The 24,989-nt window shown below is 46.3% G+C and overlaps 3 protein-coding genes across 5 annotated transcripts in view; 2 read left to right on the top strand and 1 right to left on the bottom strand.

Annotated features, from left to right (window-relative positions):
- The window catches only part of COL4A6 (collagen type IV alpha 6 chain), a 212,571-nt gene extending 198,249 nt beyond the window's left edge, over nucleotides 1-14,322 (top strand). For both annotated transcript variants that reach the window (XM_087727220.1, XM_087727221.1), the window contains 6 exons: nucleotides 1,676-1,774; nucleotides 3,714-3,860; nucleotides 5,000-5,116; nucleotides 7,309-7,500; nucleotides 10,059-10,345; nucleotides 11,739-14,322. In XM_087727220.1, the coding sequence (XP_087583346.1) occupies nucleotides 1,676-1,774; nucleotides 3,714-3,860; nucleotides 5,000-5,116; nucleotides 7,309-7,500; nucleotides 10,059-10,345; nucleotides 11,739-11,993 (1,097 nt within the window). In that variant the 3' untranslated portion in view covers nucleotides 11,994-14,322. The remainder of the gene's footprint in view (nucleotides 1-1,675; nucleotides 1,775-3,713; nucleotides 3,861-4,999; nucleotides 5,117-7,308; nucleotides 7,501-10,058; nucleotides 10,346-11,738) is intronic.
- Nucleotides 14,323-16,118: 1,796 nt separating this feature from the next.
- The window catches only part of ATG4A (autophagy related 4A cysteine peptidase), a 33,790-nt gene continuing 24,919 nt past the window's right edge, over nucleotides 16,119-24,989 (bottom strand). For both annotated transcript variants that reach the window (XM_087728139.1, XM_087728140.1), the window contains exon 13: nucleotides 16,119-17,119. In XM_087728139.1, coding sequence (XP_087584265.1) covers nucleotides 17,055-17,119 — 65 coding nt within the window. In that variant the 3' untranslated portion in view covers nucleotides 16,119-17,054. The remainder of the gene's footprint in view (nucleotides 17,120-24,989) is intronic.
- Nucleotides 18,626-20,579, top strand: LOC148043152 (lamina-associated polypeptide 2-like). Its single transcript, XM_087727710.1, has one exon. The coding sequence runs from the start codon at nucleotides 19,076-19,078 to the stop codon at nucleotides 20,336-20,338; it is 1,263 nt and encodes a 420-aa protein (XP_087583836.1). The 5' UTR covers nucleotides 18,626-19,075; the 3' UTR covers nucleotides 20,339-20,579.

The following is a 24,989-nucleotide window of genomic DNA, read 5'->3' on the forward strand; positions in this document are numbered from 1 at the left end:
AAAACGAGCAGAAAACAGCCAGTTTTTTTGCAAAAACGGGCCAGTTTTTTTGTCAAAAAAAGGGCATGGATAGCTTTTAGGAAGCTTATAGAGTACTGCTGGGGGCAGGAAAAATGGGGCATTTTTTGCTCATTTCTGCCCTCCCCATCCCCCAGGAGCTCTCTGAAAGCCTAAAAGCTATGCACGGCCATTTTGGTGAAGGCGGCGGGATTTCGGGAGGCAAAAAATGCTGTATTCAGTGTATAAGACGCACCCAGATTTTCAGCCTCTTTTTTGAGGGAAAAAGGTGCATCTTATACTCTGAAAAATATGGTAATTTGCTTTAATTTGGTAAGATTCTGTCTCTGGGTGATGAAGAATAAAGGAAACTGCTGAGAAGAACTTCAGTGTACCTTTCTTGGTTTGGGGAGCCTGACGGGTATTATGAAAGTTCAATTGTAGGTGGTGGCAGATGTTTCTCAAGGAGCAACAAGAAAATATTTGCTGCAAACTCCACATGGCATCAGGAAGGGCATCCAGCCAGTAAATGCTCAGCCCCATTCAGTTGCCCCAATTCTACTTGGAATTAATAGCAATAGCAATAGCAGTTAGACTTATATACCGCTTCATAGGGCTTTCAGTGGTTTACAGAGTCAGCATATTGCCCCCAACAATCCAGGTCCTCATTTTACCCACCTCGGAAGGATGGAAGGCTGAGTCAACCTTGAGCCGGTGAGATTTGAACAGCCGAACTGCAGAACTGCAGTCAGCTGAAGTAGCCTGCAGTGCTGCATTTAACCACTGCGCCACCTTGGCTCTATTAAGGGATTACAAGAGTAGTAAAAAGGGAATTTATCCTCAAAGGCTGTTCTGACCTAGGCTTCCCCAAAAACTAGAGTCCTGGTCCCGACAAAACCCCTTTTATTAAACGAATGTGAATTCCTCTCATTCACATTCAGCAAGGCCTGGCAAACAGTCTTTCAAAGGAATATTTATGACTACAGACCTTATCTATCTTGGAAAGCTGCCATGTAAATATTTTCCAAATGAGATGCTGTGCAAGGAAAGACTGGGCACAGAGTTTCTGAGATTCACGGACAGATCTTCACACTCCTGAAATGAATCTAACGACCAAACAAACGAATTGTCTGCAAAAGGCCACTCCCCTTTCGCTCTTTTATTTCCTATGGGAGGGGCCAATCACCTTCCACCTGTGACTTTACTCCCAAGTCTACCCTGATTTCTGAGTTATTCTTTTCTTCTGGCAGCTCTGCACATACGCACCCTGGGAATAGGCTCTAGCTGTTCCTCTGCTTCACTGCTGTCTAGCTCTGTAGGCATCTGATCACTGCCAGACGGCCTCGGCTTCTGACGCAGAGCCCTCATCCGAGCCTTCCCCAGCCTCCAGGACTGGCCCATATTCCTCCCCAACCTCCTCACTGTCCGACTCTGCTGCCAGCTCTGCTGGCTGCTGGTGGCCATAACAAAGGTCTCCAAATTGGGTTCCATACTGAGGTTTTGAGGAGAAGCACAAATCTCCCTTTTTGTCATACAGTCTGGGCAAGGTGGATCTCGAGGCAACTTTGGTGTTCGCCAAAATGTTCTAAAAGAGGAGAAGCTACTGAGTCTGATGAATTTTCAGTCCTGCCTAATTTAGAAGCCAACCTCTGGATCTTTCTCTTTTCTTTCTCCTCAGGATTCAGAGGGGACCCCGGTTTCATGGGCATGCCTGGGAAAGATGGACCACAGGGTGATCCAGGTTTCCCTGGGCCAAAAGGCAAAGCAGGTCCTCCAGGTAAGTCTTGGACAACGCGCGTAACTCCAGATCAAACCATACAGGTAGTCCTCAATTTACAACTCATTGTATAGCAATTATTTGAAGTTATGACTAACCTTTCCAAAGTTCTGATGGCCTTGCTCGCTGCAGTCACATGATCACATTTTAGGCTCTTTGTCAGGGTTCCAAATAGCATCCAAAATAAAATAAGAATCCAAGACAAGAGATTTCCTCAAAGTTCCAATTTATTAAGAGAGCCATGTTGGCACATCTGGGAAAACAACCCGAATCTGAAAGCTTCCCAGTTTTCCCCACCCAGTTGAAAGTTCAAGATCTTGCTCCCACACCCACAACCCTATCACATGATCCAATCTTCCATTGAACACTGGCAGTTCCACCCCATCCAGTTCCAGTCAGGTGCAGAGACAAAGATGGCCTTGGCTTTCTAAGAAGAAGATTATTATGGCTATGTATCACCCAACTCCATATAATCCTCCCTCCCATTTTCACACAATAGAAAGTAAACAGTAGAAGCTGTGACAGTAGAAAGTGTGGCAGGCCTGAAACCTAAAAAGAAAAGATGGCTTGCAGGTCTGACACTTTTGACAACTAGTACCCATTTATAGCATCCGATGGTCACATGACCACATTTTAGAGTGTTTTGGGCATCTTTTATTTCTGATTTTCAGCCAAAACCAGCCCATAACAAACAATTGGTTTGCTTTACAATCTCCACGTTCACTTAACAACTACTACAAAAATAAAGTCATAAAGTCGAGTTGACTACTTGGGTGACTTGCTTTACAACCATCATGATTTACGACCATAATGGGCATGCTCTACTTTGGTTATAAGTCGAGGACTACTATATGAGCATCAGATAGATGATTGGCTATGTACCATTTATGAGAGGTTATGAGGAAGCAGGCAAGAAATGGAAGAAAAAGCAGACATAAGTAATCCAGGGATTGAAGGTCCATATCTCATAGATTATAACTCAACTCAGGCAGCGTTGAGCACACCAGTTGTCTTACTGAAATCTCTATTCTGTAGTTCTTGCTTCCTTAAGTTTATTGGGCTTGACATCATCCTGGAATCTAGGATGAACCCCAAATTCCAGTTTGTTTTGAAGTTGAAGTTATGTTTCGTTATGTGTTTTTTCTCTTTATTTTTGTAAGCCGCCCGGAGTCCTTCAGGATTGGGTGGCGTATAAATGTGTCTAATAAATAAATAAATAAATAAATAAATAAATAGAGATGTTTACCAAGGTTCAGAATTTATGGAACTTTGCTTGCTATATCAGTTCAGGAGAATTTAGTGGTCCAAAAGTGGTTGCTGCTTCCCTGGGTGCTACATTTGTGGTTCCAGAGAAACAGATGAGCCATTTTATAGGATATTCCTCTTCTTTCTAAGGCATCCTCAGTCTATTTTGGAGCCTATTTTAGGTCAGGGGTCAGCTACCTTAAACACTCAAAGAGCCACAAAAGTCCTAACCGGAAATCCACATTCAATTCTGGAGCCGACCAGAAGTCCAGTTCCCCCATCATGGAGTCTCCTCCTAGCATGGCATTCTTTTTCCTCTGCCATCCAGAAATCTGGTTCCTCCACCATAGAGTCTCCTCCTAGCATGGTGTTCTTTTTCCTCTATCTGTCCTAACCAAAAGCCCTATCAATTGTGGAGCTGACCAGCGACAGGGAGCCACAGCAGAAGGATTAAAGAGCCACATGCGGCTCCAGAGCCGCAGGTTGCCGACCCCTGCTCTAGGTTGGGACATCTTTCACTGCGGATTGAAGACAGGAAGAACAATTGGGAGGGAAGAATGTTTTACACTTTAGCAATTTATTGTGAGATTGTTACATGCTCTAATAATGACGTTACCTTGGATTTTCTGACCAAATCAGTAGGATGACCACATGAATGTCATTTTACAAGTCATTCTTCCTCTGTGTTATATAGGTTTTCCTGGGCTACAAGGCGCTCCGGGCCTAACCCAACCACCAAAAGATATCAGAGCTCCTCCTGGCATAATCGGATTGCCTGGAAATAATGGCAACCCTGGTTTAAATGGAGATCCTGGCTTCCAGGGGCAAAGAGGACCACAAGGTAAAAAATAAGTTACATTGTCCATAGAAAGGGGATATGCAAAGCTGGGACTCGGGAAAAGATGTCCTTGGAAGATCTATTTTCCTATGGCTATCTACAAAGATCTTCAGGCTTAAAACAGAATGCTTTGAATACTGGCTCCTAAGAGAAACCCTAATGAGAGCTTGCTTTTTTATTCTTTGTAAAAGCAGAATAACAGACTACTGTGTTTCCCCAAAAATAAGACAGGGTCTTAATTTCTTTTGGCCCCCGAAATAAGCGCTTGGCCTTATTTTTGGGGAGGTCTTATTATTTTTGAGGTGCAGGAGGCCCCTTAACCTCGACCCGTGGATCAGCTGATCCAGAGAGGGATGGAAGTTCTGTCTCTGTTTCTGGCCCACTCTTGCCAGCCCGAGCATCACTAGGCCTGCCACTCCTTTTTCAGCCGCCACTAAGAGAAGGGGCGCGGTGGCTAGGGTTTGTAGGAGCAGCCTCCGCAAGGCCGTTCCCCAGGGTTGGTAGGTGCATGTGGGGCATGCTCCCCACTTTCCCCCAGGAAATTGCATGCGTTTAAATATTTTAGGGGAGGGCTTATTTTCGGGGGAGGACTTATTTTACTGCATGCGCTCAAAAGCCCAATTGGGCTTATTATCTGTGGAGGTTTTATTTTCGAAGAAACAGGGTAATATAGTTGGAAGAGACCCTGGAGGTCTTCTAGTCCAGCCCCCTGCTCAAGCAGGGGAACCTATGCCATTTCATACAAGTGGTTGTCCAATCTCTTCTTAAAACCCTCCAGGAATGAAGGACCCACAACTTCAAGAGGCAGACCGATTCACTGACCAATTGTTCTCACTGTCAGGAAATTTCTCCTTAGGTCTATGTTGCTTCTCTCCTTGATTAGTTTCTACCCATTGCTTCTTGTCCTGCCTTCAGGTGCTTTGGAGATTAAGTTGACTCCCTCTTCTTTGTGGCAGCCCATCAAATATTGTAACACTGCTATCATGTCACCCTCTAGTCCTTGTGACTTCATTAGACTAGACATATCGCATTCCAAGCCAAGATAAGCTGGTTGTCTTCTTAAGCGTATCTGTCTCTTCTGACTTCTGAATTGAAATGGTTATCATAAATGAATGGGACAAAATTTCTATGTTAATGACCAGGTCCAAAAGGAAAAGCAGGCATACCTGGCCAGGCGGGAAATAATGGCTTACCAGGTCCTTCTGGTGTGGTAGGAGACCCAGGTTCTCCAGGAACTCCAGGGCTACCAGGATTTGAAGGTAAGTTTACATATATATATGGAAATATATATAAAGATAGCTATATAAGATATAAAGATAACTATATAAGATATATATAAGATAACACATCTGCCTGAGAGGCAATAGAGCACAGGTTCGATTCCCAACAAGGGTGTGGCTAGCTGATGAGAGCTAAATAGCTTGAAATAGATCTATACTAGTCTCCCTTTATTTATTTATCAGCATAAATATAACAAATGTAACAAAAAGGCAACAGTAAAAAATATTGGGTTTCTGTCTGGATGGTCTCTTGTGACGAGCCGAAGACAGAGAGTGGAAGTGTGACCTTCCTCCCATATTTGGGCATACCAGGGGTTGTGACTTTAAATATAAAGATAACTATAATATATATAAATAATAAATATAGTAGGGACGCAGTGGCTAAGATGCTGAGCTTGTCAATCAGAAAGGTCGGCAGTTCGGTGGTTCTAATCCCTAGCACCATGTAACAGAGTGAGCTCCCGTCACTTGTCCCAGCTTCTGCCAACCTAGAAGTTCGAAAGTATGTAAAAATGCAAGTAGAAAAAATAGGAACCACCTTTGGTGGGAAGGTAACAGCGTTTGGTGCACCTTCGGCATTTAGTCATGCTGGCCACATGACCATGGAGACGTCTTCGGACAGCGCTGGCTTTTCGGCTTGAAATGAAGATGAGCACTGCCCCCTAGAGTTGGGAATGACTAGCACATATGTGCGAAGGGAACCTTTGCCTTTACCTTATATACTGTATATTAGCATCTTTTGACCTGAAGTGCTATAAAAACTGTAAGATAACGAATGAGACGATTTATGGAATGCTGCTGACGTGTAAATGGCAGAGAGGGTAATCTTCACAGAAGATTACTTTCCATCATCATCTTCATTAGATCCCGTTCAGAGCACATTGGGCAGCTGCGAGTGTTTACCAGAGATTTAAATCTTTGATATCGTCCCAAGAGATATTCATGATCTTAAGATCTTTCTTAAGTGTTTGGTGCCAAGTTTTTCAAGGCATCCCTTCAGTGGTGGGATTCAAATAATTTAACAACCTCTTCTCTGCCCTAATGACCAGCTGGGTCTTTCCTGAGGAAAGAGGCAACAGTAAACTTTTTCCAAAAATGTTGCCAAGTAAACTGCCAGGACCTGTCCAAGCAATTGCCAGGAGTCAACACTGATTTGAAGGAATACACACACACACACACACACACACACCCTGGTGATCCGTGGACCACTGGTGGCCCACGAGAAAGGTTTGGTGGTCCGCAGAAAAATTCTTTGCATTTTTTATACTGTACTAAATCAGGGGTCCTCATTGCATGTATCCCTGGGCCAGATACATACAATGAATGCTTGTGTTGCTGCAGAGAGTCTCCCCCTTCGGGATCTTTTTGTGTGGGTCAAATGGGGGGGGGGCAGAAATTCCAACTTCAGGGTCTGCTTCAGCCTCCTGGTGTGGGGCTTTGGGCGAAGGCTGGAGGGAAGCACCACTGGTGGTGAAGAGCCAGAATCGTTCCAGTGGGACGGCATCACGGCCTGGAACTGGCTGAGCATCTCAGCCTGCTGAGCCTCCAGGCTCCAGTATCTGGCCTTGCACTCCCGCAGGTCTTCCCTCTGCTTGGAAAGCCTATGCTGGTAGTTCTCAGTGAGGTGCCTCTGCTAAGCCTCCTTCTTGGTCAGATCCAATTTGAACTGAGCTGTTTTGCCAAGTCTTTCTCATGGTGGCTGCTTAGCTCCAACAACTGCTTCCTGTTGGGGCCCTAAGGAGCTCGGGCGGGGAGGCAAGGAGTGGCTGGGAGGGGAGTGGTGAGTAGAGGCTGGTGAGGTGCCCCTCTAAGTGAGTGACATCTAGTTGGCCACGCCCACTCAATCACATGACCACCTAGCCACGCCCACCCAGCCGGTCATTAGGCAGATCATATTAGTGGTCCGAGGGATTTAAAGTTATGACTTTAGTGGTCCCTGAGGTCCAAAAGGTTTGGGACTCCTGCCATAGGTAGCCTGTTTGTATGTAGCAGGAGACAATACAATTCTACAGGGAGTAGAAATGATGGTTTGACAATGCAAACTCCAATTTGAGTTGCATCCCTTCAGCTGAGACTCATCTGCTTGGGGCAGGTTGGGAATGAACTTCTCTACATCTTGCTAGACCGATATCAGTCACCGGCTGCATGGAAGGACCTCTCTCTCTTTGCAGGACGTCCTGGGAATCCAGGTCTGGCTGGGCTGCCTGGGATGGCAGGTCGTAGCATTGGGGTTGGCTATACTTTGGTGAAGCATAGCCAGTCGGATCAGATCCCGCCCTGTCCAGTGGGCATGAACAAACTCTGGGAAGGCTACAGTTTGCTGTACGTGGAGGGCCAGGAGAAGTCCCACAATCAAGATCTGGGTAAGCAACGTGTCCAGCCTGAAAAAAGGGAAAACAACAGGGAAATAAGAGGGCAGGAGATAATCCCTGCATTCATGAAAGAGAAGATGATTTTGCAATTGGGAAGGGGAAGGGGAAGGAGGGGAAGGGGGAGAGGAGGGGAAGGGAAGGGCAGGAAAGAAAAGGAAAGGAAGAGAGAGATGGAAAGGAAAGGAGAAAGGAAAGGAAAGAAAAGAAAAGGAAGAGAGAAATAAGGAAAGGAAAGGAAGAGAGAGATAAGGAAATGAAAGGAAAGGAAAAAGAGAGATGGAAAGGGAAAGGAAAGGAAGAAGAGAGAGATAAGGTAAGGAGAGGAAGAAGAGAGAGTTGGAAAGGGAAAGGAGAGGAAGAAGAGAGAGTTGGAAAGGAAAAGAAGAGAGAGATGGAAAGGGAAAGGGAAGGAAGAAGAGAGAGATGGAAAGGGAAAGGAAAAGAAGAAGAGAAAGATAAGGAAAGGAGAGGAAGAAGAGAGAATTGGGAAGGGAAAGGAAAGGAAGAAAATAGAGATGGAAAGGAAGAAGAGAGAGATGGAAAGAGAAAGGAAAGGAAGAAGAGAAAGATAAAGAAAGAAGAGAAAGATAAAGAAAGAAGAAGAGAGAGTTGGAAAGGGAAAGGAAAGGAAGAAAAGAGATGGAAAGGAAAGGAAGAAGAGAGAGATGGAAAGGGAAAGGAAAGAAAGGAGAGAGAGATGGGAAGGGAAGGGAAGGAAGAAGAGAGAGATGGAAAGGAAAGAAAGAAGAGAGATGGAAAGAAAAGGAAGAAGAGAGAGATGGAAAGGGAAAGGAAAGGAAAGAAAGGAGAGAGAGATGGGAAGGGAAGGGAAGGGAAGGAGAGAGAGAAGGGAAGGAAGTCCAATAAACATGTTAATTATAGTCCAGAATTTGTTTCTCTATATGACTTAATACAGCTAACTAAAGAATTAAGCATTATGCAATCATGAAAGACTTATGACCAGTCATTTAGCAACTGTTGTAAGTTACAACAGATTTACCACCCATCCTTAAAGTCACGAGGGCTGCTTCCCCAAATCCCAGTCCCAATTGTGATCATCGGTCAAGGAGCTAAGATTTTTCAGCCAGCTGGCTTCTGAACACACCACACTTACAGGCAGTCCTTGAGTTACAAGCATTTGTTTCATGATTGTTCAAAGTCTCAACACATTGAAAAAAGTGACAGATGACTGATGGTCACGCAACGGTTGCAGCATCCCCAGGGTCACGTGATCAAAATTTGTGCACTTGGCAACTGGCATGTACTTATGACAGTTCAACTGTCCCGGTGTGTCATGTGATCACCATTAGTAACCTTCTCAGCCAGTTTCCAACAAGCAAAATCAATGGGGGAAGCCAGATTCATTTAACAACTACATTATTCACTTTACAGCTACTATAGTGATTCACTTAATGACTGATTTAAAAGGTCATAAAGCGGGGCAAAACTCACATTTGTTTGTTTGTTTGTCAAGCATGTCTAAGATAACAGATATAAGTATAAACAGGATTATGAATCCATGAAATGGATATGTATAAATGGGGACATTAGCATGTCGGTGAGCTTTGCACACCTCTTACAGACCTCTTAGGAATGGGGTGAGGTCAACAATAAACAGTCTAAGGTTAAAGTTTTGGGGGTTTGGGGAAGAAACCACAGAGTCAGGTAGAGCATTCCAGGCGTTGACCACTCTGTTGCTGAAGTCGTATTTTCTGCAATTGAGTTTGCAGCGTTTTACCTTATGTTTGTATCTATTGTGTGCTTGTGTGTTGTTGTGGTTGAAGCTGAAATAGTCATTGACAGGTAGGACATTGTAGCAGATAATTTTATGTACTATGCTCAGGTCAAACCGAAGGCGGTGTAGTTCTAAATTGTCTAAGCCCAAAATTTCAAGCCTGGTGGCATAAGGCTTCTGCTGCGAGCAGAGGAATGGAGGATTCTTCTTGTGAAATATCCCTGGATTTGCTCGATTGTATTAATGTCCGATATGCAGTGCGGGTTCCAGACAGATGAGCTGTATTCGAGAATTGGTCTAGCAAAGGTTTTGTATGCTCTGGTTAGCAGTACAATATTACCAGAGAAAAAGCTATGCAAGATTAGGTTAACAACTCTTAATGGCTTTTTTGGCAATGTTATTACAGTGGGCTCTGGCACTTAGATCATTAGAGATAGGCACTCCAAGATCCTTGACAGAGTCAAGAGTCCACTTGTGTGACATTTGTTTTTACTTCTTGGCCTGAGTAATGGCAGAATTTTCACATTGCTTTGGAGGATCCATGCCCACATGGCCCAAAGAAAACCTTCCGTTTGGGAAAAACATGGACTTCATCTAGTCATCTATGCAGCTTGCATCAGCGGACTAGATGCAAGATACATACATCTTTCCACTCCTAATCTAAGACTGTAATCACTCCCTTCCTGTGCAACACAGATTTGGGGCTCCATTGTGGTCGTAAGTTGAGGACTACCTGTATACTCACAATCACCACTGCAGAAATGAGAGTCCTTGTTAATGCTCCATTCCATGCTTTGTTCCTCTATTCTCAAAGGTTTTGCTGGCTCCTGCCTGGCTCGCTTCAGCACCATGCCTTTTATTTATTGCAACATCAACGAAGTGTGCTACTACGCCAGCCGCAACGATAAATCCTATTGGCTTTCCACCACCGCTCCGATACCTATGATGCCCGTCAGCAGCTACCAAATCGCCCAGTACATCAGTCGCTGCTCGGTGTGCGAAGCGCCATCTCAAGCTGTGGCTGTCCACAGCCAGGACATCACTATCCCACAATGTCCTGAAGGCTGGAGGAGTCTCTGGATAGGCTACTCTTTCCTCATGGTAAGAAGAAACCCAGAAGGGATGGCCATGTGTGGGAACGCGCATCCTTTTGGTGCATATGCACAGAGCGCCTTATCCATGCTCATGCCATGGCCTGTCTTGTTCGGTAATCTTCAGGCCACCAGTGGCTCTTCCCAGTTGCCATTTAATGGCCATGTGAGCCCTTTCCTCATTCTATCACCAAAAATGGATTGCATTTTAGTGTCTATGAGGTTCTCAATCATCCATGGTTGTCCCAAAGGTCTTTTTCAAAAGGCAACTGGAGTTTCTTTGGGGGTGGGGGTTTCCTGGACAAAGTTTTGCTTCTCATCCAAGAACTGGATGAGAATTCTGAAGAACTTCTTCAGAATGGGATGGGGAAGGAGGGGGAGGAGTAGGGGAATGGAAGGGCAGGGAAGAGGAAAAGAAAGGGAAGGAGAAAGGGGGTGGAAGGAAGTAAATGGATGAGGAAGGAAAGGAAAGGGGGAAAGGAAAGGAAATATAACTGAAGAAGCTTGGATGAGAAATAAAATGTTTTCAAAATAAAAAAAACAAGACCGACCAATTACCTTTGGGATGGCACTTCAATCCCTTTAATTTTGAGGTGAGTTCATTGTGTTAAATATTCAAAAAGGAAGCTTTGATGTTTGTCAGATTCTTTATCTTTTAAACTTTTCTAACTTGCCTGGCAACAGCCAATGAGGCTTTGAATAGCAGGGGAAACAAATAGCAATTTTTGCATGAACTTAGAATCATAGGGCTGGAAAGGACCTTGGAGGTCTCCTTCTCCAACCACCTGCTCAAGGCAGGAGACCTTATATCATCCTGGTCAAATGTTGGCTCAGTCTTTTTTTTTTTGAAAAACACCAGTGATTCGAACTTGGCTGTGACTCTTGAAGCCAGTTGCCTGCCGTCAACTGGGCCATCCATCCTGATGGAAGCTGGCCATGTGTAGGGCAGTGTTGACTCAGATGTTTGCATTTGATCTTCCGTAGCACAGTTAATAGAATAGAATAGAATAGAACAGAACAGAATTCTTTATTGGCCAAATGTGATTGGACACAAGCAATTTGTCTTTGGTGCAGATGCTCTCTGTGTACATAAAAAAACAAGATGCGTAATCATAGGGTACCAATAAGCAATCAGGAAACAATCAATATCAATATAAATCGTAAGGATACAAGCAACAAAGTTACAATCATAAGTGGGAGGAGATGGGTGATAGGAAGGATGAGAAGACTAATAGTAATAGTAATGCAGCCTTAGTGAATAGTTTGACAGGAGTGAGGGAATTCTTTTTTAGCAGAGGGATGGCTTTGGGGAAAAACTGTTCTTGGGTCTAGTTGTCTTGGTGTGCAGTGTTCTATACGATTTTTCGCACCAACATTCTTCTCTTGCTGGTGCTTTCTTTCAGCACACGGCTCCGGAAGGCGGTGGCCAGTCCTTGGTCTCTCCTGGATCCTGCCTGGAGGACTTCCGTGCCACACCTTTCATTGAGTGCAACGGTGCCCGAGGAACCTGCCACTACTTTTCCAACAAGTACAGCTTTTGGCTGACCACGGTGGAGGCGACCAATCAGTTTGCTGACTCTCCCGTTTCGGAAACACTGAAAGCGGGTCAGCTCCGGACACGGGTGGGACGGTGCCAAGTCTGCATGAAAAATTTGTAGCCAAGGCCTGGACGTCAGACCTTATTCCTCTTAAGACCAAGAAATTAGCATTTGTGTCCCAGCTGGGCAATTGACATCTTCCCAAATCTCCCCACATACAGATTTCCTCCTCTAACCATCAAAATATGGTGCTATCTTTCCCCCTTGTTTTTAATCTTCCTGGCTACCTCAAAGTCCTTTTCTGCCTTCCCAACCACCACATTCTTTTGGCTTTGATGAACTAAACTGATTTTCACAAGACACATACAGATTTCTTCTCAAGATTATGATTGTAAGGTCTTCCCGTGTTTAGGGTTTAAGACATGTCAGGAATTTCACCAATGTTTTTTCCTGCATGCACACACTCCTCCTCTAACCATGTTCCTCATTCATATTCATCTTAAGTTAGCTGCTTATTTTTAGGCCTAAAAAAACATAGTTAGCTGTCTAAAAGTGTATCTGTTCTTCGATCCATGGTATGATCAGATTTGAAGGTTCCGGTTTGTGAAATAGTTAGCTGCATTGATCAATGCCTGCCTGGCAATCTATTAAACAGTGAAGTGACAATAAAATAAACTTGTTAGGAGAGGAAAATATTGGGATTTTAGGCCTATTAGGAGGATGATAATGTGCATCTTTTGAAGATTTTTTTATGGCGATGATGCAATTTGATTTCACCTGCTTGATTATTCGGCCCAAGAATGCTAATCTAACATTGTTGCTACTCTGCGTAATGTTTTCCTACGAATGTTTCAGAACCTCTCTGCTTATTTGTTAATGTGCCACAAGTAGCATTCTTCGTGGCATCCAATGGTGCTAGTCAGAAGCCCTCTTGAACATGGCAAATCATGGCTCAGATGCCAAAGTATAACTTGAATTTATCTGATGAGGCCGCTCCTTCCTTTCTGTGCTGGGACATGTGAATGCTTTCTGGGCTCATGAATCCGTGTTTCATGTTGCATCCAGACTGAGAAACCGTAGGTGGGCAGCAAACCAACTTGAAGTAATGGTTGCAAATTGTTAATGTGTTCCACTCTTGATAACAATCATCCCTCGGCTTGGTCATAACTATGGTTAATTAACCAACAGAAGAATTCTTCAGATCGGGTGAAGTAAGAAGGAAGGGGAATGGCAGAGATCCAGCACGTAGGATCACTCAAAGAAGTTAGATGCAGAATTCACCTTGGTGGACTAGGAAGCAACTGAACATATTAAGATGATTTACCAAAGGAAACTTTTGTTAAAAACTGCTTAGTAGAAAGGTTGAAGGGTACCTCCTAGACTACAATTCTTTTGGCTACGAATACTGAAAGTAGGAAAGTCTTAGTTTACATCTCTTAAGTTATCCTAGTATTCTAGCCAGGAAGGAGTGGATTAGTAAATTGGCATGTTTTCTAACATCTCTCAGATCTTAACTCTATGATGCTTCTTTGTCCATAACTGCATGGCCGAGCTGTGATCTACTAACTCTGTCTTTGCTCACCTCCTTGAGTAATGTCTGCCCTGCTTAACCCTCCCTTGGTTCTACATTATAATTATGTTTGGTCATTTTTTTTCCCTACAAGTTGTTTTTACAGCCTTAGCCGATCTGTTTCCACCTGGAGAATGGGTCAACACAATTACCTTGAAGACTAGCTTAATTCTTTAATAGCCTACTGATATTCATGTTATACAAATGTTCTTGGACTTTATACAGCCTTAAGATGTTGATCCATGAATAATCCACTATTACAGATGTTGGCATAGGTCATAGGACCTTTATGTTTATATAGCAGACATATTACTCCATTTGCAATAGCTGTACAAGCTGGAGCAAGTTACTAATCTTTAACTAAGAGTTTCAAAGATCATTACTTCAACTCTCTGTGCTCTAGTTGTACATGGAGAGGAGAAAAGTCACCTGCTGATTATTCAGTTGCATGTCCTGGATTTCATTTCCACAATATTTTTTTTGGAGGTAGCTTTGGAATTGCTGGTGCTTGAAATAATTAATGTAGTATTAAATAGGTTACTTTTATGTAAATGTAACACTGAGTAGAAGTTGGATGAACTGACTCATCTGCCAATATTATGGTTTTCTTGATTTTATTTTTACTAGTCTTGCATTTTGTAATGCACTGCTGAAAGTATCTTCAGAGCACTGATTATATTTTGACTCTTTATTTTTTTTCCTAAAAAGTAGTAAAACAGCACATCTGTTTTGTGAGTTATATTCCATTGCCTCCTTACAATAAGCTTGGTAACTCTCTCCAGGCACGTTACTCAACTTGTATAATTTGTCAAGTGGATTTATACTAAGCTTTGGTGACCAAAATAGAATTGAGTTAGAAAGGACCCCAGAGATCATGTAGTCCAACTTTCTTCAGTGGCCAAAAACACTACGGTAATTAAATCATCAGCAACAGTTTGTTATCCATCCTCATATAAACCTCCAGGACTTTTAGGTCTTGATCAAAAGAGAAGACAATTTTCAGAGATGATGCTCAGATTTAAATAGACTTTGAAAGAAATTTTTGAATGCGTAAAGCAGAAATTAGGCTTAAGTGGAGGCCCAGTTCTACATGACTAACCAACCCAGAAAAGAATATCAGCAAATGTCTTTGCTGGTTTTTTGTTTATATTCAGAAGTAGTTGTTGTTTTTTGTTCTCATGTACATCTCTGTCTCGAGTTGCAACAATTTGGGGAACAAAAATTATCCCCATAACCATAATGTAGGTTTTTTTTAAAAAAAAAAATCCACTCCTTTATAAAAAAAAGGATCAACTCTTTAAAGCTCATGAATAGCTCTACAAATGCTATCTTCTGCCCACAATTATATTAATTTCTCTCAAATATACAGGCAATGTTGACTCTTGGTGGCCAATTCTTGACAATTTTGAAAGTAGATAGTCTTTTGACTCATGAGCACAATTGGGTCTGGACCTTCTGTTGTGCTAAGTCACATCCAATTTTATTGTCTGCTAAAGCAGACAATAAACAATTTTATTATTGTTTATTAGCTGCTTGGCTAAATGGTGAACATGTGATCTCCGGACACAGCAACTGTCATAAATCCCTGCTGGTTGCCAAGCACCTTATTGCAATCATGTGACTGCAGGAACGCTGCAATGTCGGAAGTGCCAGGACTGGTAATACATTCCATTTTTCAGCACCACTGAAACTTTGAACAGTGATGAGCTGAACAATCATAAGAAATGATACAGTTATGCAAAATGCTGATGTGGTCAAACACCACTGGACATCACTAGGTCTGAAGACTACAAGTGGTCCTCAACTTACGATCACAACCGGGAACATAATTCCAGTTGCTAAGGCAGTGAGTTGTGCCTGATTTTATGACTTTTTGCCACGGTTGTTAAGCAGATCATTGCAGTTAAGTGAATCACACGGCGGTTGAATGAATCCTGTTTGCCCTGTTCACTTGTCAGAAGACACCTGGAAAGGTCTCATAATCCTGGGGTGCTGTAACCAGGTAGTCCTCAACTTGCAAAAGTTCACTTAGTGATGGCACTGAAAAAAGCGACTTATGACCATTTTTCACACTTATGGCCTCTGCAGCATCCCCAACGTCACGTGATTTACATTTTGATGCTGGACAACTGGTTCATGTTTATGACAGCTGCTGTGTCCTGTGATCCCCTGATCCCCTTTTGCAATCTTCTGACAATGGGGAAGCCAGATTCACTTAACAACAGCAGGGATTCCCATAACAAACGTGGCAGGGGAAGTCGTAAAATAGAGCAAAACTCACTTTAACGAATTTCTCCTTAACAACATAAATTTGGGGCTCAATTGTGTGGTCGTAAATTGAGGACTACCTGTACCTGCTGCTTGCCAGGTGCCCAGATTTTGCAACCCTGAAGATGTTGCCATGATTGTAAATGTGAATATCTGTTGTAAGGCAATTTTTTCAGTGCCATTGTAACTTTGAAGTAAACGAATGATTGCAAGTTGAGGTCTACCTATACATGCAAACTCCCACCAATGAGGCATTGGATTCTGCATATGGCAATGGCAAAGCTAATGCAATTTTTTAATCTGCCAGTGTAGTGATGGTTAATGTAATTTGTCACCTATGTGGCCACGTGTTGTGGAGTGAATATTACACACACATAACTATATCAGGGTAGAAAACAATCAGAAAACTGAGACCAGCAATTTTTATTTTGATATATACCCTTCTCTGGTTCTTAAAAAGCTCCAACTACCCAAACTGGCATCCAACCTATTCAATGGTTAAGAAATGAGATGCACAAATAAAGTGCTCTTAACAAGGGGAAACATGTAAATGTTTAATTTAAAATAAATAAGATACAGTTGAAACAAAAAACATGTTTTCTTTTACTCAGGAGCAAAAGAGGTTTAATAATGATTTGAAGTGAAAGTCGAAGTGAAAAAGGGGGTCATCATAATTATAAAGAGACCTTCTGTATGTTGCAAGAACACGGGAGGAGTTGAAAGGTTGCCTTCCAAGTCCTCTGCTTATTAATGTATTTCCTAGAAACAAGAAACTTTTTTTTTCCTGAAAAATTGCACATTTTATACGCGTCCTTCCATTAAAAACACTTTTTTGAGGGGGGGGTGGGGGGTTTCCAAGTGCAGTGGCAAAGAAATGTGAAGAGATTGAATAAAAGCACGGGGTTTTCCCCGAATCGTTGAAAAAGGAAACAAGGCAACGACATTGACGCCTAAAAAAAATTGTCCATGTGAAGGAACAAGAGGTGAATGTTCTCTTCGCACAAGGTCATGCCTTCCGCGTGAGCAAAGCTATTGCATTATATTATAATTACCATCCAGCTGTTGTTGAGGCTGGCAAGACTGTTCCCAGCAATACGACGAGCCAGTTTTTGCTTTTGGGTTTTCCGAGAGCTCTTCTTCAGACAAGGTTCTTTCCTTGGGGAACAGTGGGGGGAGGGGGATGGAGGGAGGGCACAAACACAGGGGCTGGGGAGCCAGGATCCATGCCCTTCTCAAGAACTGCTTTTTTTTTGGAACTGTTCTCCTGAGGTCTTGTGTCTGTTCACAGGCAGGCACTTCAGGGTGAGAAAGGCGCTGTGGTTTTCTTCCCCGCCAGGTTGCCTTCATACGCTCAAGATCTCAAACTCTTCTTCCATTTCAAAGAGTTTATCCGTGGAGTCAATGAGCTCTAAGAAAAAAGGAGAAACTGGATTTCTTTGTAAAAATAGGTTCGCTCTTATAAAAAACCTTCCCCATTCAAGTTTTGTCAAGCTGGTGACCCCGGGGCTGGGAATACCAAAAACGGCACTCCTAACTACAGTAGGTCAGTGATGGTGAACCTTTTAGACACAGAGTGCCCAAATTGCGCGCATGTGCATGCCCAAACTGAAAGGTGTGTGCCAGGGGTGAAATTCAGCAAGTTCTGACCAATTCTGGAGAACCAGTAGCGGAAATTATGAGTAGTTTGGAGAACTGCCAAATACTACCTCTGGCTGGCACCGCCCCCATCTATTCTCTGCCTGAGTCCCAGTTGATCGGGAGGAAATGGGGATGTTGCATTATCCTTCCCCTGCCATGCCCACCACGCCACGCCCACCAAGCCACGCCCACAGAACCAGTAGCAAATAAAATTGAATTTCACCACTGGTGTGCACGGGCTGTGTGGACATGCATGTGCGCCTGTGCAGACATGCGTGAATGTGCACATGTCCGGACATTCACTTTCACTGACATGTGCGCACATGCGCAGATATGCATGTATGTGCAGCAGAGAAGCGAAAACCAGCTGGCCAGCGGGACCGACAGCATGGCAAGAGGTAAGATCTTTTTCTTCTCCTGTGTGCTGCTCCGGGAATCCAATCATGGGTTAACTTAGCCCTCTAGCCTTTAGACTGAGTATGCAAATTTCAAAGTCACGCCTCCTCTGACTGGACTTCCGTTTCCAGTTTTCTCTTACTCAGTCCAAGCCTACAGACCTATTTCAATTCTCTCTTGACTAATTGATAATTTCTCAGGATTAATACTGGATTTCCTTGGTTTTTCATTGTGGATTTCTTGCTGGTTGGAGGTAAAGCGGCAGTTTCTGCCAGCTGATTCCTCTCTCACTACTCCCTTTGCAGGGATATCGGATTACTGCAGCTGGAGCGTGGGGCGATCTTGCCGTTCCCAAACGGCTTCTCTGCCTGTCCTCCCTTTCAGTTCGGCGCGCAGGGAAGCTGAGTCTCTCCAGCGCCGCCTTCCCACACCGGATAGCACCCGCCTACGGGCGCGGTCAGATCCGAAGCTGTGGCTTATCGGGGCTGTTCCTCTCCTCCCCCCTGCCTCCCTCCCTTCTGCCCTCGCTGGAGCGGCTGCCGGAGGATTGCATGGATCGGCTGTTTGGGATTTCTCCCTGCCGTTTCTTTTAAAATTTCGCGCCTTTGATGCCAGCTGCCTTATTTGGAAGCAACTTCACGCATGCGTGATAATGTCTGGGGATGAGAAGGCAGAATTTATTCGCGCGCTCGAGTCTGCGCACTGCTTTCGCCCCTCCCTTTTCCCTCACTCGAGTTTGCTGACTCAGGAAGGAGGTCGCTTCTCTCTTTGTCTCTGCTTCCACGTGGCGTTCTTGGCGAGTGCTTTGCAATTGCATTCCTTTGTTTCGCTGATTGAGCTCTTTCAAATTCATACTATGGCTAATCAATCGGTAGTGCAAGGTACTGTCGGGCCAGTTTCTGAGCCCCGTTCCCCTGGCGAGGGGGGGGATAACCCTGGGCCTAGCAAGGCCACGACCAGGGCTTCCAGTAGCAGGCCTCGAGCCTCATCTACTGTTCGGGATAAGTCGCACAAGCGCAAAGATAAGGCCAAGGCTCCCCCCAAGGCATCTGGGGCTCCCATTGGTTCCCCTCCGGTTCTGATTCAGCAGCCTGTTTCTCCGGTGCGAGTCGTTGAGCAGGGTTGGTCCCCTGATATTCAGCTTCCCCAGGCCCCTCTTCCTGAGGTAGGAGTTTTCGGGCCTCAATCTCCCCCAATTATTTCTGAGGCTAGTGGGGCTTCTCTTCGTTCGCCTCCACGCGCTGGGCCTTCTGCCACATTCACCCCCACAGCTGCAGGCCTCAGGCCTCTGGAGGGCCAGGATTTGGGCCTTCCTGCTGATTTTTACAGCATGATCTCAGAGGCTATTTCCAGAGGGGTGGATGCGGAATTAATGCGTAGATCCCAGGCCTCCAGGCCTACTATGGCCTACTCGGGCCTAGCTCCTCAGGCACTGCAAGGGGATTCTTCCATCCTGCAAACAGATCCTCCTTCCCCTTTCCCCTCTGTGTTTAGTGCACAATCTCCTTTAGTGGAGGAAGGTGAAATCCCGGATAGGGATTTTTCTGGTGATGAGGGCCTACCTATGGATCAGCCTACTGCCCCTGGGCTCTTCAGGCACACTCTTTTCAAGTCTCTGCTGTATAAGGCCAAGACTACCGCCCACATGGGGGAGGCAGTTTCTGGAGACAGTGCTGCTGTGGGCCTGGATGCCACCGAGCGGCTCTTTGCTGAGCAGGTGGCCTTACAGGATTTTATCCCATCTCCCAAGCTTTTTCTTGATTTAATCCAGAAGCAATGGGATGAGCCGACCGCAGTTAAGCCTCCAGGGTCTGGAGATAGGAAACTGTACACATCTTCCCCAGAGTTGGAGGCACTCCTCCAGTTTCCCACGGTGGATGCCCCCATTGCTGCTCTTGCTTCACCGGCGTTAATTCCTTCTGAAATTTCAGAAGGTTTGAAGGCCGAGGACCGCAAGGCCGAATCGGTCATTCGTAAAACTCATCAGGCAGCGGCGTGGGCCTTACGTTCCGCTACTGCAGCTTCCTTCTTTAATAGGACTTCCTTAGTCTGGCTGAGACAACTACAGGAAAGGCTGGACCCGGAGGAACTGCGCCTCCATCAGGATGTCACCAAGCTGATAGCGGCCTTAGAGTATTCTGCAGATGCCACCCTTAGCGCGGCAAAATTTGCATCCCGAGCCGTGGTTTCCAATGTGGCCTCTCGTCGCTTGCTCTGGCTCCGCCACTGGCAAGCTGATGTCAAATCTAAGTGGCGCTTAACATCCACGCCCTTCAAGGGCGGGGCCTTGTTTGGTGCAGTGCTAGATCCCATTCTCATTGAGACTCGGGACAAACGCAAGGTGCTTCCCTCCACCAGCGCCCGTGTACTTAGGAGGCCACAGCCTTATAGTAGGCGGCAGCCCTTTCGGTCTGGGGACTCGGGGTTTACTTCCGCCCCCTATGTCCCCAACTACACCAGGGGGTTCTCCCAGGCACAGGACCGTGGCCAGGACCGAGCTGGGGCCAGAGACAGGGGGCGCCAGCAGGGTCAGGCGCAGAGTAGACGGTCCTCCCGAGGAGCGGGCAACCGTTCCTTTCGTAGATACCGCTGACTCGCAGGAGGTAGGGGCCATAGGAGGACGTCTCTTGGCCTTCGCCCACCAATGGGCGGAGCTCACATCAGAGGCCTGGGCCCTTCAAGTGGTGAGCTTGGGTCTCACTCTAGAATTTCTATCCATCCCCCCGAGGAGGTTCTTCAGGTGCCCTGTGCCCAGGTGCCCGTCGAAACGGCGCCTTATGGACGCCGAGATATTCCATCTTCTCACCATCAGGGCCATAGAACAAGTACCCAAGGGGCAGGAAGGCCTAGGGTTTTATTCCATCTTGTTCCTGGTACCAAAGAACTCCGGGGGATGGAGGGCAATCCTAGATTTGAAACAGCTCAATCAGCATATCAAATACCAAAAATTCAAAATGCAATCTCTAAAGAGCATATTGGCTTCCATCCGCCAAGGCGACATGATGACTTCCATAGACATCAAAGAAGCGTACCTCCATGTGCCCATTCATCCGGCACATCGGAAGTTCCTGCGGTTTCACTTCAACGGCCGCCATTATCAATACCGGGCCTTGCCATTCGGCCTCTCCTCGGCCCCGCGCACGTTCACCAAACTTCTGGCAGTGTTGGCAGCTTCCCTTCGCTCAATTCCAATACGCATCAATTGTTATTTAGACGACGTGTTGGTGTTGTCGCCTTCTCGAGATCAGGCTCTCCGAGACCTACAGGTCACGATGGACTCATTGCGAAACCATGGATTTGTCCTCAACCTGCCCAAGAGCCATCTGTGTCCAACCACGTCCCTCCTCCATCTGGGAACCACCATCAACTCGATGTCGTGCGAGGTTTTCCTGTCCCCGGAAAGGAGGCAGAGCATATACCATCTGGCGCATCATGTGCTATCTCAACGGCGAGTACCACTGCTGTCGCTGTCCAAACTGCTAGGAAAGATGATCTCCTGCATCGGCGTGGTGCCCTGGGCCAGGTTCCATGCGCGCCCTCTCCAGTGGTTTCTGCTGCCCTTCCAGAGAGCGCATACCAGTCATTCCCACATCAGGGTGCAGCTTCCGGGCAAGGCCAGGTGGTCCCTGCATTGGTGGTCGGATCAGGAGCTGACGAACAGCATAAACTGGCTGGAGTTGCGGGCCATCCGTCTAGCTCTCCTGGAGTTTCGGGACATTATATCTCATTGCCATGGTTAATTTTGACCGACAATGTGGCCTCCAAGGCCCACATCAACCGCCAAGGGGGAACACAGTCCAGAGCTCTGATGCTGGAAGCGGAAAGGTTGTTCCATTGGGCGGAGCCCAGACTCTCATCGATTCGGGCGGAGCACATCTCAGGCGAAGCCAACACTCAGGCGGACTGGCTGAGCAGAGCGACTGTGGATCAGGGGGAGTGGCAACTCCACCCCATTCTCTTCCAGGAACTCTCTCGCCGCTTCGGCCTACCCGAGGTGGATCTGTTTGCTCACCCGCACAACGCGCAGCTTCCCCGGTTTTACTCCCGATACCAGACTCCGGGGGCGGAGGGAGTAGACGCTCTACGCAGTCGGTGGCCGGCCGGCCTTCTCTATGCCTTTCCTCCTCTCCCGATCCTTCCGTCGGTCATTCAGAAGATCTTGGCGGAGCAGGCAGAAGTACTGCTGGTCGCTCCGATGTGGCCCAGACGTCCCTGGTACGCAGACCTCGTCCATCTGTCCATTTCGCGTCCTTGGAGGATTCCGGACGACCGGATTCAGCTCAACCAAGGGGCTCTCCTGCACCCGAGCCCTCAGCTGTTGCAGTTAGCCGTGTGGCACGTGAGCGGCCGATGCTAGCGGCCCTTCACTATTCGGATGAAGTCATTTCTACCATTCAAGCGGCCCGTCGCCCGTAAACTACCCGTATTTACGAGGCTACCTGGCAGGCCTTTTGTCGGTGGTGCCGGCGCACCGGGGTCGATCCCATCAAGGCCTCGGTACCCCAAGTTCTGGATTTCTTGCAGTCCGGCCTCAACAAAGGGTTGGCGCCAAACACGCTTCGCCGTCAGGTCACAGCCTTGTCGACGGTGGTCGGGGGTGGCCAAGGCCGCTCCTTATCTCAGCACTCGCGGGTTCGGACCTTCCTTAAGGGTGCTTCCAACTTACGACCGCCGACGGTACACCGTTATCCCACGTGGGATTTGACCTTGGTTCTCAGGGCCCTGACAGCTGCCCCCTTTGAACCTCTCCATTCCATCAGCCTCCGTTTATTGACGCTCAAGACGGTTTTTCTGGTGGCCATAACATCGGCCAGGAGGGTGTCAGAGCTAGCAGCCCTTTCTGTTCATGCGGATCTTTGCATCTTCCACCCGAACAAGGTGGTGCTTCGTTTGGATCCGACCTTTCTTCCAAAGATAAACTCGTTGTTTCACAGGACTCAAGAACTTGTCCTACCAGACTTTGTCCTCACCCGTCTCATCCGCAGGAACGCCAGTGGCACCATCTGGATGTTCGCAGGACTCTTCGTCGCTATGTGAAACGCACTGCGTCGTTCCGACGATCAGAGGCTCTGTTCGTCTCCTTCCAGCCGTCTTCAATGGGACAGAAGGTGTCCTCCCACACCATCGGCCGATGGTTGAAAGCTTGCATTGCGTTGGCGTATGACACCCATTCCAGACCGGTGCCAAGGCGGATCACTCCTCATTCCTCCAGGAGTGCGGCCACCACAGCGGCCTGGGCGACGCAAGCGTCTGTGGAAGAGATTTGCAGGGCGGCCACCTGGGCGTCGCCCTCACCCTTTATTCGCCACTACAAGATTGATGTCTTCGCCTCGGCTGAGGCGTCCTTTGGGCGGAGAGTGTTGCAAAGGGTCCTTCCGTCTGCGGAGGAGCCTGACCAGCCTAGCTCCCGCCCTGGGACTTAATTGCTTTGGCATATCCCATGATTGGATTCCCGGAGCAGCACACAGGAGAATGACCGTTGTCTTACCTGAACGGTCCTTCTATGGGTGCTGCGAAGGGAATCCAAACCCGCCCGCAGTTTCGGCTGGTCAGGGCTCCATTTTGATCGTGACTCTGTGACTTCTTATTCTGACTGGACTCGACTAGGTAGTGCCGGATGGCCTGCGGCTTGATTGACAATTGACATATTGTTCCTTCGGTGGACTTCGTACGAAAACTGGAAACGGAAGTCCAGTCAGAGGAGGCGTGACTTTGAAATTTGCATACTCAGTCTAAAGGCTAGAGGGCTAAGTTAACCCATGATTGGATTCCCTTCGCAGCACCCATAGAAGGACCGTTCAGGTAAGACAACGGTCATTTTGTGAGTTTCTGTTTCCTCGTTTGCAGGGAAACAGAAGCTCATGAAAGAAATGCCACCGAGATCTAGCCTGGGGCAATGGCACGTGTGCCATCAGAAAGGACTCTGCGTGCCACCTCTGTCATGCGTGCCATAGCTTCGCCGTCACAGCTATAGGTAGTCCTCGACTTGCAACCTCAATGGAGTCCAAAATTTCTTTGTTCAGTGAGTTTCACCCCATTTGACCACCTTTCTTGCCACAGTTGTTAAGGGAACCGCTGCAGTTCTGTTAGTTTCCTGTTAAGTTAGTAATAGTGTGGTTACGTGAATCTATTTCCCCACTGACTCTGCTTGTCAGGAGGTTACAAAAAGGGAAACACGTGACCCTGGGACACTGCAGCCGTCATAAATATGAACTGGTTGCCAAGCATCCAAATTTTGATTATGGGACCATGGGGATGCTGCAACGGTCGTAAGTTTGAAAAATGGCCATAAGTCACTTTCCCCCCCAACCGTTGTAACGTTGGTCACTAAATAAACTGTTGTAAGTTGAGGACTAATTGTATGTGAGAAATTGGATGGAGAATGGCTGTTGGAAAGCAAATGAGTGAGGAATAAATCAACCCATCAGAGATTGCAGATGACCTCTCCCAGTATAACTTAGCTGGTCACAAGAACACACCCTTACAGTCCTTTCTGTTATGGCAAAAATATGCCCTACAAGGTGTCGCAGATGCTTAATGTTGTAAAGGAAAAGGTTCCCTTCACACATATGTGCTAGTCATTACCGGCTGTAGGGGACAGTGCTCATCTCCGTTTCAAATCCGAAGAGCCAGCGCTATCCAAAGATGTCTCCGTGGTCTTGTGGCCAGCATGACTAAACGCCGAAGGCACATGGAACACCATTACCTTCCCACCAAAGGTGGTTCCTATTTTGCTACTTGCATTTTTTACATGCTTTCGAACTGCTAGGTTGGCAGAAGCTGGGACAAGTAACGGGAGGTCACTCTGTTATGCGGCGCTAGGGATTCGAACTGCCGACCTTCTGATTCACAAGCTCAGTGTCTTAGTCTCTGAGCCACTGCGGCCCTTTTGCTTAATGTTGACTTCACCCCAATTGATCCATTTTTTGATCCAGAAGAAATGGACAATGAGTTTGCTCAAGCAAGTGAGCAAACTTTGGCCTTGATTCCAAAAAGTTGCTTCAGAGCATGAAAGTAGCAGCCACTCACAATTGCTGTCTCTCTTCCGAGGGGTATGCCACTGCTTTAAGGAGCTGCCATTCAGAAATTTACTCCCTGGGGACAAGTGTCCAAATAGGTCACTTCTAATCCTTGGGGATTTATTCACACCACATGCTAAAATTCAGTTTCTTTTGCAATCGGGCGCTTGGGCAAATGCAGGCAATGAATCAAGTCTGAGTTAAGGCTGTGAGAGCATATTGTGT

The sequence above is a fragment of the Thamnophis sirtalis genome, unplaced genomic scaffold (assembly GCF_051295495.1).
Source record: "Thamnophis sirtalis isolate CommonGarterSnake01/CBP01778 unplaced genomic scaffold, rThaSir2_p1.2 scaffold_13, whole genome shotgun sequence".
Classification (NCBI taxonomy): Eukaryota; Metazoa; Chordata; class Lepidosauria; order Squamata; family Natricidae; genus Thamnophis; species Thamnophis sirtalis.